Consider the following 14017-nt stretch of genomic DNA (forward strand, 5'->3'; position numbering starts at 1 on the left):
ATTATTCCAATTAGGTCTTTGGAGTGGCCATTTAATAGCTGCTTGAGGTCCCTGGGCATGCTGAGCATCCCACAGTCTCATTCCTGCTCGTCTAATCATATCTCTTTCCTCGGTAGTAAATAATTGACCAAGGACAGATTGCATCTCATCCCAAGTATAAAGGTTTGGTCCCAAAAATTGATCTAGTCTTTCTGCTACTCCGAGTGGGTCCTCAACTAAATTTCCCATCTCGGTTCTTTTAAAATCTCCTAAGTCGGCAGAATTTAAGGGTACAGAAATATATCCAACCACAGGTTGAGGTCCTCCCATAGGTACTTCCCTTAGGGGGTACATCTGAGCTGCCCCTCTTTGACTTCTAGTTACACGTCTAGGAGGGGGTGGGGACCCTTGTTCTGATTCTGGTGGGGGAGTGGGCGCTCTGGGGACCTCTGGAGGGGCTGCGGGAACAGGAGGAGGAATATAAGGAGGGAGGGTTAGAAGGGTTTCGTCTAACTCTTCCTTCTTTTTCTGCTGTTTAGTTTTTATTTCACTCAACGGATAAAGTCTAGCCCCCGGTCTTTCTAGCCACACTTCCGCATATTGACTCTCCTCCGGGTTAAAGAATTTTTTATTATTAACCCAGAGGTTTAATTGCTGTCTTACCCAATCTTCTTCTGACCCATAGACTGGCCAAATGACATTTTTAGAAATCTTCTTCCCTCCCCATATCTTAGTACAATATTCTATCATTTTTTGCTTATCTTTCCCTAGGGTTCCAGGGAAATATCTCCAATTATCTAAGATATATGCCAGAGGGGTATTCTTAGGTACAGAGGGTACCCCCCCCATGGGAGTCGAAGGCTTGCTGCCCTTCGCCCCCATCTTCTGGAATATCCACAAACACACACTCACTCGCTCCTCTTGTTCCTGGCCCAGTCCCTCGCGGGAGATGGAAAACGCAGTACTTAAGAGTCCACACTTGCTTGGTTCAGTATATCGAACCTCTCATTCGTTATATTCCACGAAACCCAATCCCGCCCGAACGACAAACCCGCGAACAATTTCGCCGCGAACAGTTTCGCTCTGTGAATAATTTCGCAATATACTTACGCGTCCTGCATCTTCGTCCGGACTCCCGTGCACAGAATTTTTATGGGATTTTACCGTTTTTTTTCCTTTGTTCATTATCCTAGATTTTAGGTTCGTCGGTAAGGTTGGGGTAAGCTGTTGATCACGGGGCCACGAAATGTCACGGGGCACCTTTCCCCGGAGGATCAAAAGCCCACCCTTCCTTATCCGAGTCACAGCACCAGAAATTGTTATAAATTTGCGCCACAACGGAACATAATCCAATTAAGAATTTTATTAATTTACAGCAAGTAGGATATGAACAAGGGTAACAGCGCTGGGCAGCAGACAGAGAACTTCAAAAACCGAAGCTCCACTGACTGCTACCTTGATTCGCTCAAACTGTCTCCTTTTATTCCAATTTCTTCTTTTGTCTCCCTGGAATTTGCAAGCCAATTCCTGCCGTTATCTTGTGTTTGTATAAGCAGTCTCTGGTGTGAATGGTTGTTGTTATCTTATCTTGCATCAGCTGTGTCCCTTCACTGTTTGCATACCTCCGTGGCCTAACCTTATCTCAATAGACCATACCTCAGTCTGTATTTTTCTCACAGTTGTCTAACCTTTACATATATCTTAATAAACAATATCTCAATCTGTAGTTTCTTACAATCAATAGCAGTGAATTGTCAATAATCAATAGCAGGGAGTTATCAATAATAGCAGAGCACCATTTAATCTGCATTTTTCACAATATTACAAAGACATCAATCCAATATTCATTACTGATTGATGATTACTAATTAATAACCATTACAAAGAAATTTGTCCAGTAAAAATTATTTATTGATAATTAATTAATCAATATTACAGATAAATAAATCCAATAGTAATTATTAATTCTTTATTATTACCAGCATTACAAAGAAATAGATGCAATATCAACTGATTATTTAATTTATCTACACTAAACATAAAATGATCTATTATTAATTAAGGGTTAATTAATCAATACTACATACATCAATCCAATATTAATTATGAATTATTATTAATAATACATATTAGAGATAAACTAATCCTATATTATTAGTTATTGATTATTAATCAATATTACAAAGAAATCAATCCTATATTATTAATTATTTATTATGAATACTACAAAGTAACCAATCCAATATTGTTAATCAAGGTTACAAATAAAATAATCCAATAATATGTGTTAATTATTGATTATTAATCAATATCACAAAGGAATCAATCTATGTTATCAAATATTATTAATTATTAATTACTCAATATTACAGAAACTTTTATCCACCCTTTATTATTATTTATTATTAACTAATCAATACTAGAGAGATATCAATCCTATGTCAATTATTTATCATTAATTAATCAATATCACAAATTATTCATTCCAGTACTAGTTACTGATTATTGATTATTGATCAATATCACACAGGAATCGGTCCAGCATTAGTAATTGATTATTGATTATTGATCAGTATCACACAGGAATCGATCCAAAGCGCGTTCCCTGTAACGTTTCCCGCTCGCCACGAGCTCTGAAAGCGCCAATCGCGGGTCTGTAAAATCACAAACTAATCACTAATTACACAAGTTAATTAGTAATAAATTACTAATTACACAAGTTAATTAGTAATGAAATAATAATTATAATAGCAATAAAATCGGAGCAATAAAAACATGGACAATGAGGGTCAGGACACCACGAGATGATAAAAAATGAAGAATTTTGGACATCCGTGAGTTTCGGGCACTGTGAAAACATCAATCAGTTGTTCTTGAAATTTTAAAAGTTTATTAGTAATAAAATAGTTATAAAAATAGAAAAATAAAACTTAAAATAATAAAAATAATAAAAAATAAAATCAGAGTAATAAAAATCTGGACAATGACATTTAGGACACCACTAGGCGATAAAAAGAAAATAATTTTGGATGCCCAGATGTTTTTGGGCACCGTGAAAAATGCCAGTTCTGGTTCTTTAAAATCTTTTACAAATTACTGATTCAAACAAGTTAATTAGTAATAGAATAGTTATAAAAATAGCAATAAAATAGGAGTAATAAAAATGTGGATGATAAAAAATTAAGAATTTTGGACATCCAGGAATTTTTCGGCACTGTGAAAACACCGATCAGTTGTTTCTGAAATTTTAAAAGTTTATTAGTAATAAAGTAGTAATTGAAAAATATAAAAAATATAAAAAATAAAAATAAAAGAAGAAGAAAAATATTAAAATAATAGTAAAATAAAATTTAAAAAGAAAATCAGAGTAATAAAAATGTGGACAGCGAGGGTCAGGTACCACGAGATGATAAAAAATAAAGAATTTCGGACATCCAGGAGTTTTTGGGCACTGAGGAAAATAACAATCAGTTGTTTTTTAAATTTTAAAAGTTTATTACTAATAAAATAGTGATAAAAATAAAATTAATAATAACAAAAAAAATCAGAGTGATAAAAATGTGGACAATGAGGATGAGGACACCATGAGATGATAAAAAATGAAGAATTTTGGACAGCGAGGAGTTCTTGGGAACTGTGAAAAATGCCACATGCTGATCTTAAAATGTTAAAAAATTAGTGATTCAAAAGTTAATTAGTAATAAAATAGTTATAAAAATAGCAATGAAATTGGAGCAATAAGAATCTGGACAATGAGGGTCACGATGATGACAAGACAATAAAAAGCAAAGAATTTCGGACATCCGGATGTTTTTGGGCCCTGTGGCAAATGCCAGTCAGTTAGTTTTTAAAATTGTACAAGTTTATTAGTAATAAAACAGTTATTAAAAAACAGCAATAAAATCAGAGCAAGAACAATGTGGCCAATGTGGGTCAGGACAGTGACAGGACAAGAAAACAGCGAGGGATTACGGACGTCCGGATGGGTTTGGGCACTGAGCTGCCAAAACCACGCCTTGAACAAGGACTAACCCTAAAAGCAGCAGCCTGGTGCATATTCATAGATCTCATACGTGATGCATAAATCCTGTCCCATCAAAGAACCCTGAGCAGTGGCAGCCTCTGCTCAATCCTGCGGCGCCTTCGGGGCTGAGCGAGGCAGGAAGAGTTAATTGCCTTTAATTAGGGAGCCCTTGTGGCAGCACATTGCTCTGCCTCTCAGCATTTCTCACAGAGGAGCACAGAGGAAACGAAAGAGAAAACAATTTCTGTTTCTGCTCCTTGTTTTAGTATGTGGAATGTGTTTGGAGAATTGTTTAACAATTTCTTACCCAAATTGTTGTGGGGTGGTTGCTGGGTTGGTTCTGGTGAGGATCCTTTGAGCCTGGGGGCCAATCCAACCCACCTGGGGCTGGAATCTCAGAGAGGGTCACGAGTTGTGAGGAGTCAGATTTAGGAGTTAGAAAAAGCAGGTTTGTAGTTTTAGTGTCTCCTTTAAACAGTATATTAATGTATATTACTATAGTCATAATAAAGAAACCATTCATCCTTCTGAGCTGGAGTCAGGCATCGTCATTTCTTCCCCCTGGCTCGCCTGCATTTACAATAAGCCGTAAATTCTTTTTCTCTGGAAGATTTCCGTGTCCTGCGGCTGCCGTCCCGGTGCAAGTACCTCATTCCTTTCCTCCCACTCACAGTTTCTATTTTAACCACAAAAGCTCAGTTTTAACCACAAATCTACATTTACCATACCAATAAAATGTTAATACAGCACTACTAATCAATGTAATACAAACCCTATTCCATTTAATACTTGCAAAAAGCCAACCATAAAATCTGCATTTTTCCATGAGGACATCCCGAGGCTGCTGCAGGGACAGCGATGTCACTGCTGTGACGTCATCGGGGACGGTGACATCATCAGGGACATCGCTGCTGTCACTTCTCCCCTCTCCCCTCCCCACGCGGGATTTGAGACGAATTTGGGGAATTTTCTGGGGATTTTCATTGCAATTGTCCCAAATGCTGATGGGAATTCTGGGGTGACGTCACTGGGGACACTTGGGGACATTCTGAGGACGCTCTGGGGACACTGATGGGGGTGGCGGTGGGGCAGGGGCTGAATGAGCCCCCTCGGTGCCTTGCAGCAGAGCCGGGTTATAAATGACAATAGAATAATCGGCTTTTGAAATTCTGAATTGCCTTCTGCACCTTGTTATTGATCACAAGGATTTTGCTGTGGTACTTGATATTGATATTGATTACTGATAATTCCTTGCAGCTGCTCGCTGGTACAATAAAATCAATCCGTTTATGTGTGCACCGTATAACAAATTTACTGCTAGAGTAATAAATAGATATTATATCATAGGCCTTAATATATTAAAAACAGATAAATAAAAAACAGATCAGTAATAAATACTGAAATAGAGACTATGCAATGTTAAAATGCTTTTGTGTGACTGACTCAGGTGTAAAACAATTCCGTTGTTTCTCACATCTGCGGACCAGCCTCACCAGGTGATACCAGTGACACAAAGCTCAGAAGAATTTATGAATTTATCAGGGGGTCTGAAACAACAGGGTGGAACCATGAGAAGAAATCAAATATATCGACTTAATCTACAGAATGTCCTGCAGACAAGTCAGTGGTGAGACCCAAACACGAGTTCCTGGGACATCCAAACCTCCCAGCAGTGTTTGAATAATGTCGAAACTCAGGAGTGTGTTTGTGGCCCTGCAGTGGAACCGGATCCGGAGAACGAAGGGTTAAGTTGAGGGCGAGTTCTTTGGCCGAGCCCAAAACCCTTTTTTCTCCCTGGTTAAACTTTGTTTAGTAATCCCTTAGTGAACTTTGTTTTTCACACCCGGCTGGGATTTGGGGGGGCCAGGGGGTCCCTGGACAGCCCCCGCTGCTGAGCACTGACCCCCCCTCACCGAGCACCGGGACCCCCTAAAAACCGCACCCACACCCCTTCAGTGCCCCCAAACCCCCCGTGCACCGACCCCCCCGAGCACCGGGCCCGGACCCCCCTTTGTGCCCCCCACCCATCACGGGGGTTCTGCCCCCTCCCCTTTGACCCCCAGAGCCGCGGGACCCCCGGGAACAGCGCCGGGACCGGGGGGGCCCAGGGATGTGAGAATTGGATCTGTAAAGGATTCCCAGATCCTGGCAGAAAGCTCACACTGCCTTGGACTTGTCCATGCAAACTCTGAGATTTCATTGTGCCAGCGAGCAGCTGCAAGGGATTATCGATAATCAATATCAGTATCAGCACCTGAGCAAAATGCTGGGGGTCAATAGGAACCTGCAAAAGGCAACAGAGAAATGCCAAACCCAATAGAAAAATCAGAAGAATGCAAAAGGCAGCAGGGGAATGCAAAAGCCTTCTGAGTGCTCTCAGAATGTCCCCAGGTGCGGCTAGTAACGTCATCCCAGAAACTCCCATCAGCATGTGGGACAAAGCCGATGAAAATTCCCAGAAAATTCCCCAAATTGGTCTGAAATCCCGCGCGAGGAGGGGATGGTGACGCCAGCGCTGTCCACCATGATGTCACTGTCCCTGATGGCATCAGAGCGGTGCCATCGCTGCAGCAGCCTGGGATATCCTCCATGGCTTTTTGGCACCGCTGGGCCAGTGCGCGCCTGCTGGGGCCACCGGGGACTCAAGAGGAGGTCGTGGATGTCCCCAAGTGTCTTCAGCAGGTGATCCTTGCCCAGGCAGGCACTGGCATCCCACAGCTGCCCAATCTCGGCCACTTCGGCCACCAAGGCCTCAGGGACATCGGGGGACGCCTTCTTTGTCCCCTCCAGGATGGCCTCGATGTCCCCGAGCCGGCGCTGCAGCTCCTCGGGGAACCGCCTGCCTCCTTCACACTCTTCCACCAAGCGCTCCAGCGGCCCCAGGGCCGCCTGTGCCCAATGTCCCCTTCTGGTGGCCACCATGGCTTGGCTGCTGGCCACCACGGCCTCCCCCATGGCCTCGCTGGTGGCCGCAGCCACCTGGGCCTTGTGCGTGGCCCCTGCCGAGGCCCTCTTTTCCCTGCCCAGGGCCACCTTCAGCCGCTGGGCTGTGGCCCCAGGCTGCTCCCAGCTGTCCTCCTGCGGGTGGCCACGTCCTGCAGGTCCCCGGCCCGGATGGCAGCGATGGCCGCGTCCCAGCAGGCGTCGCGGAGCTCGGTGGCATCCCAGGCCAGCAGGGCCCAGCTGTCCTCGAGCCTGACCACCAACTCCTGCCAGGCCCGGCCGCAGCTCTCACATCGGCCCAGGTGGCCCCTGGGGTGGCCCCAAGCGCGGCCAGGGCCTGGCCCAGGGAGGGGACACCACGGTGGCCCTGGGAGGTGACATCGCCCTGCTCCAGGGTCTCACGGAGACTCCAGGTGAAGTTCCTCAGGTTCGCGTGCAGTACTCTGGGGACATGAGCTGCTGCTCGTCCCTCTGTAACCCGGTCACGGTGGCTGCCACCTCACCCAGGGTGGCCACCACATTCACCAGTGACTCCAGCTGGTACAGGGACACCTGGGGAGGGCACAGGGGAGGTGTCAGGGACCTGGTGGCACTTGTGGTCTCCTGTGGTGGCCCCAGTGTTCTCCCAGGGTCCCCTTTGTCCCCTCCCTGGAGGGCTCTGCTGTCCCCTCTGTCCCTTTGTCACCCCCTCATCCCCTCTGTCACACCCCTGCCACCCCCCACTGTCCCCTCTTCTTGCCCAGGGAGACTTAAACCGTGTCTGTGTCTCCAATAGTTTCTGCTCAGTCAGGCCTCAGATATCGGGCCCCTTTATCAGCTCCATTGCTTTACTCTCTGTTTTATTCCCCATACGGGGCACCAGGGCTCTGCCCAACGGGGGTCACTGGGGATCATCCAGCCCGGATCCTCCCATGGGGAATGGAGCTGCAGCAGCGCACCAAGCTGTTCCCTCACTCTCTTCCATCACTCCAAACTCTTCCCTCACTCTCTTCCCTCACTCCAAGCTCTTCCCTCACTCTCTTCCCTCACTCCAAGCTCTTCCCTCGCTCGGGGCACGCACAGGGCTTCCCTTAGTGGTGCCTCCGTTGGTGTTGGGTCAAGCTTGAGCTCTGTGAGAAGCTCTTCCCACACTCCCCACACTTGTAGGGCCTCTCCCCAGTGTGGATGCGCCGGTGCTTGGTGAGGTTGGTGTTGCGGTTGAAGCCCTTCCCGCAGTCGGGGCAGCGGAAGGGCCTCTCATCTGTGTGACTCCGCTCATGCAGGAGGACACCGGAGCTGGTCAGAAACTTCTTCCCACACTGGGGACACTCGTAGGGCCTCTCCCCTGTGTGGAGGCGCTGGTGTGTTCTCAGGGCAGAGCTCCACCCAAAGCTCTTCCCACATTCCAAGCACTTGTAGGGCCGTTCCCCGGTGTGGATCACCTCGTGCTTTATCAGGCCAGACCTGTCTTTGAAACCCTTCCCACACTTCCCACACTCGTAGGGCATCTCCTCGGTGTGGATGCGCCGGTGCCTGGTGAGGTGGGAGTTTCGCTTGAAGCCCTTCCCGCAGTTGGGGCAGCGGAAGGGCCTCTCCTCTGTGTGACTCCGCTCATGTACGAGGAGATCGGAGCTGGTCGGAAACCTCTTCCCACACTCCCCACACTCGTAGGGCATCTCCCCGGTGTGGATGCGCCGGTGCACGGTGAGGTTGGAGTTGTGCTTGAAGCCCTTCCCGCAGTCGAGGCAGCGGAAGGGCTTCTCCTCTGTGTGACTCCGCTCATGTCTGAGGAGATGGGAGGTGGTCCGAAACCTCTTCCCACACTCCCCACACTCGTAGGGCCTCTCCCCAGTGTGGATCCTCTGGTGCTCGATCAGGTTGGAGCTCCAGCTGAAACCCTTCCCACATTCCAAGCACTTGTGGGGCTTCTCCCTGCCATGAGGCTTCTCCACCAGCTCCAATCTCCGGCTGGATCTCCGCCCGCCTTCCTGGCTCAGGGGGGCTCTTTCCTCCCCGCAGCTCCCTGGGCTGGGTTTGCAGCTCCTCCTCCTGCGGCATCTCCGGGGCTTTTCCTCCTCCTCCATCCAGACACACCCAGGGAATGAAAAATCCTGGTTTGGGGAAAAAAACAAGAGGAGAGCACCTTGGACTGGAGATTCCTCCTTGCTCCAGTTTATCTCAGGAAGTCATTGGGAATCTTGTGTCTGTAAGAACCTCCAAAACACCAAGATTTAGCCCAAAAATCCCACAAACTTCAAGATACAGATAAAAAACTCCCCAAACATCACAAGTCAGCAAAAACCTCCTCCAAAACATAAAGATTCAGCTGCCACATGAAATCTAAGCACTAACATTTAGCCCAAGAAAGCTCAGAAACGCCAAGTTCGCCCTGTGAAAATCCTGGATCCCCCTCCAGTCACCTGCTGCATGTGGGGGAGAAACGCTCCTGGGGCTGGGGGGAGGCTGCAGATACAGGGAGCGGTGGAACCTTCTGCTGCTTCCTCTTTCTGCTCCTTCTCCTCCTCCTGTGTCTCTACCCTTCCTCACACTCCTCTTCCTCCTGCTATTCCTTCTCCTGCACAATCCCACCTTCTCCTGCCACCTGCATCGTTTGACCATTCTGTTCCTCAAGCCTGCTTCTCCTTCCCTTCTCCTCCTGCCCCCAGGCCCAGCACCCACTGCCGGCTCCCTCTTCCCCCCAGACCCACAGCATCCCAGCCGAGGGGCAGGGATGGAGCTGGGGCAGGTCGGGCTGGGGCAGCGCTGGGCTCTCGGCGCTCCCGCCCGCACTCGGTCCCCACTGCAGCCGCTCCCGCCAGGACAGCGCGGGGGGGCCCGGCCTTGGCGCTGCCCCACTCCCACCTCCCCAAATTCCCCTCGGGGGGCGATGGAGCCGAGGGGGGAGTCCAGTTGGGGAAGGCTCAGAGGGCCAGGGAGCTGTAAACAAGGGAGTGACAGGAGAAGCCATCGGTTTCAGAAAATGTTATCAATTGATGACACAGACTGCTGCTCAGCCAAGGTCCTGCTCAATTCATGAACTTCCAGAAGAACAACAAAGACTTAACAGAGCCATGAATATCATTTGCTATAAAAAAGTGGGGAGCATATTAAGTTGGGTATGTAGAAGGTGGATTGGGAAGTCTGTAGCTGTCAAGTACTTCAGCCAGTGGGGAAAGCAGAGGGAGATGTGGCCAGAAGAATTAGGATTTAAAGGATGTGGGAATCCAGGGCTTCCCTTTGGCTACCCTGGCAGGTCTGGGACCCTGGCAGGGGGTCAGGAACCCCCCTGGACAGAGCGCCGAGAGACACTGTCTGTGATCTCTGTCCATGGAGAGGAGTTTTCAATCTTACAGGATGAATTACCAGCTTTGAGTGTTTGATAAGAGTAATAATTAAGTGTGACACGGGTGCAAAAGTAAAATTTTAGGTTTCTAGACTAGGGGTTCAGAGGGGACAAGATGGAGGAATTGGGTGTGTCTTGTCCTTTTCCTCCTTCTTCATGCCCTCCATGTTTCACTGTAGTGTTGGCATTTTTCTGTTGGTTTAGGCTGGGAACACACTGTTCAACGTAGATGATAGATATTGGCACATTATTGTAAATATAGCACACGTAGTTTCTGGTATATAATGTTTGTACCATCCCACTGGGGGGCAGAGCCCCACACGCTGCCCTGCAGGACAGACCTGCGGCAGGGCAGCAGAACATGTTAGAGATAAGCAAGAACAACCTTGAAAACAGCACAGACGAATTATGGCTTCTTCTTTGGCAACGGGGCAGAAAGACAGAGACTTTCTACAATCTCGGAATCACCAATACCCACAGATTCCGACAAAAGGAGGCTGTGTATATCAACAATTGCAGAGATCCCATGGGGAATGTCCCATGGCCTCTCCCATTTTTAGAAATGAAATTACTTTTGCAGGACTCCTCTGTCTGCTTTGTGGACAGAATTCTCTGGTGATGTCAATTTTTCTGCACACCCTGAGGCTCATCCCGAATTCCTTCCACCTTCCGGGGTGGGCAGGGAGAGCAGCTGAAGGTGCCTCACCCACTTTGGGTGATCGGCTCCCTTGGCTGGCGGCGGCACCGGGGATTGACTGGGGACCCGGGAGTGACCAGGAGACAGACGAGTGACACATCAGGGGGGTCTGTGAAGAGTCAGCAGGGAGAGAGCACTGAAAATCTCATCAGTGAGTTCCCTGGGATCTTCGGGGAGTGAACATGGGGAAAGCCAGGGAGGGGTCATGGCCAAAGGGATGATGATCCCAAAATGTCTCTGAAGGGTTCCATGGGAGAATGTTGAGGTAGTTTGCACATTTCCCCAGAGGTAATTAAGGACATGGACACCCGGGGGGGCAATAAGGGAAGGGGAGAAGGGATTTAGACAACAGGGGATGGATGGTGTTGGTGTGCTGGGAATGGATTGGGTGCAGGGGAGTGTGCAGCAATATGGTTCAGGCAAGAAGCAGCAGGAGGAATCTATGTGGTAAGAAAAAGGATGATGGCAAAGAGGAGGAACAGAAAAATACTCAGGATTGGGATGTTTTTCAGCAGGGTCTTATCCTGACAATTTGCCAGCTGATACTTTGAATTCCCAGTTTCCAGGAGAGGAAAAGCAGGAGGTCAGGATGTCAGGGGTTTCTCTGTGGTGGGCAGCGGCAGCAGCGGGCGCAGAGGTGCGGGACCGGGAGCAGGGCTGGGGGCCTGTGGGGAGCTGCGGGGCCGGGCCGGGGCTGTGGGGCAGCCGGGGCTCAGCGCCGGGCGCTGCCTGAGCCCACCAGCCCCGGGCAGGGCCGGCAGTGGCCCCCGGCCCCCAGGAGGCTGCGGGACGCCCCGGCCGCTGCCCGGCCCCGGGGAGCTGCCGGCCCTGCCCGCCGGGGGGGCCGCCTTTGGACACTGCGGCAGGACAGGCACCGGCTCTGCCACACGGGCTGTGCAGGGGACCCTGAGCACAAGGAGCAAAACAAAGCAACATCTGGGAAATGCAGAGTGCACATGGTTGGACATACAAGTGAATTTTCCCAGGTAGCCGGTCTCAAAGCAATCAGTGGTCAGGTTTGGATATTGGCACCGGGAGTGGCCACTGAAGGCACGGGCACGCCTCTGAGAACACAGGGTTCAAAGCAAGAACTCTCAGCAGAACTGTCTCTTTGCAGAGTGCAGACTCTGCCCTGCCACCACGGGCTGGGTGGGGGAATGGAAGCCCTGCGGCCTGGGAGGGATAGGCCAGGGGGAGGAAACCTGAGATGTCTTTGTTCCCCACGCCCCCACACCACCAGAGGGAAACAGACAGAGAGCCTGAAGGCACCTGGAAATTCACTGGCAGAGGAGAAGGAGAAGGGGGAGAAACATTCCCAGCCCTGGGAGTTGGAATCTGGACTGAGATTTCAGCAGCCAGGGAAGTCCAAGACTTTTAACCCTTTCCTGGGAAATGAAAGCTTTGTGAAATATTACTCCTCCTCGACTTGAAAGAGAAAAGAGACAGTCTGGGACTGTCACAGAATTATAAGATCAAACAATCAAACAGATCACAGAATCATTTGGGTTGAAGGGTACCGTAAAGATGATCCCGTTCCACCGCATGCAGTGGACAGGGACACTTTCCCATAACCCCAGTCGCTCCAAGCCCTGTCCAGCCCGGCCTAGAACACTTCCAGGGACCCAGGGGCACTTAACAGTTTCTCTGGCTTACCTGTGCCAGGGATTCACCAGCCACAGAAGGGAACATTTCTTTTCATTATCCCATCCAATCCTGCCCTCTTGCAGTGAGAAGCCATTGCCCCTTGTCCTGGCACTCCAGGCCCTTGCAAATAGTCTTTCTCCATCTTTCATGTTGGAGGGAGAAACCATCAGTTCCAATAAATGTTACAAATTGACCCAGACAGCTGCTCAAAGTCCCGCTACATTCCCGAACTTTGAGGAGAACAAAGACTTAACAGAGCCATGAATATCGGCTGGTATACAAAAGGAGGGTGCATATTAACGAGGACAGGCAGCAGGCGCATCGGGAAGTCTGAACCTTCCAAGGACCTCAGCCCGTGGGCAAAGGCACAGGGAGATGCGGCCGGGAAAATGAGGATAAAAAGGAGGCTGCGGACTACAACCATGGCAGAGAGCGCACGGCAAATGCCCCACGGCCTCTCCCCCTGCTCGGCAATAAAGTCACTTTTACAGGACTCCTCGCTCTCCTCCGGCCACAGAAACCTCCGGCGACGGGAATTTCCCCGCACGCTCCCGGCCGCGGGGCAGCCCCCTCGGTCCTACCCACAGCAGCCGGGCCGAGCCAGCGCTGCTCCGGCAGCGGCTCCTGCCCAGGCCCCGGCGGGAAGGAGACCGCGGGCAGCCGCTCCCGCCGCGCCCTCAGCCCGGGGCCGGCACGGCCCGGACACGGCACCACCGACCCGCCGCAGCCCCCTGCCGCCCCCTCCGCCCGCAGCCAGCCCCGAGCCCCCGCAGAACCCAGCGCGGCTCCCACCTGCGCCGGGGCCGCCTCCGAGCTCCGCCGACGCCGCCTCACCGCGCTCCGGCCGCTGCCGCCGCTCCCGGGCCCGCACAGACCCTCCTGGCGCCAATGGCGCCGCTGCCCAACCACGGCCGCCCTCAGCCCGCCGCCGGGGCCGTGCTGCGCCCCGCTCCCACCAATCAGCGCGCCGCAACCGCGACTGACGGCACCAGCGGCCAATGGCAGCGAGCTGGGGGCGGGCTCTGCGCACGGCCCAGACTCGCCCCGCGCTCTCAGGGCCCCCCGCGCTGCGTGAGGGCAAAGCCGGAGATGAGGAACAGCCCCGGGACGGGCCCGGGCCCGAGGCGGGATTGAGCTGCCCACACAAACAAACTTCTCCGCACCTCCCGCCACGGCTTTCCCGGCCCTGCGCCTTCCGTGCCTCCGGCTCTGCGGGAAGCCCGGGAGCCTCCCTTCTCCTGCCCCTCATTAGTGCATCGCTGCTTCGCTTTGATTTCCCCCAAAAAGGGAAACCTGCCCAAAGCCCTGTGGGGGAGCGGGGGAGGGGAGAGATTTCTGGCAGAAAACTCCAAAGACTCAGAGCAGGATGAGGAGAAGTCAGTGCAGAACCTTAAATGCAGCTTTCCCC

The 14017-nt window shown here is 50.5% G+C and overlaps 1 protein-coding gene across 1 annotated transcript; it reads right to left on the reverse strand.

Annotated features, from left to right (window-relative positions):
• Positions 1 to 1868: 1868 nt before the first annotated feature.
• LOC115492499 (uncharacterized) lies at positions 1869 to 13530 on the reverse strand. The gene is made up of 3 exons (XM_072921179.1): positions 13402 to 13530; positions 8007 to 9036; positions 1869 to 7498 (listed from the first exon to the last, which is right to left on the reverse strand). Exon 2 carries the CDS (start codon positions 9007 to 9009, stop codon positions 8017 to 8019), a length of 993 nt encoding a protein of 330 aa, XP_072777280.1. The 5' UTR covers positions 9010 to 9036; positions 13402 to 13530; the 3' UTR covers positions 1869 to 7498; positions 8007 to 8016.
• Between the last annotated feature and the right edge of the window lie 487 nt (positions 13531 to 14017).

The sequence above is a fragment of the Taeniopygia guttata genome, chromosome 35, assembly GCF_048771995.1.
Source record: "Taeniopygia guttata chromosome 35, bTaeGut7.mat, whole genome shotgun sequence".
NCBI lineage: Eukaryota > Metazoa > Chordata > Aves > Passeriformes > Estrildidae > Taeniopygia > Taeniopygia guttata.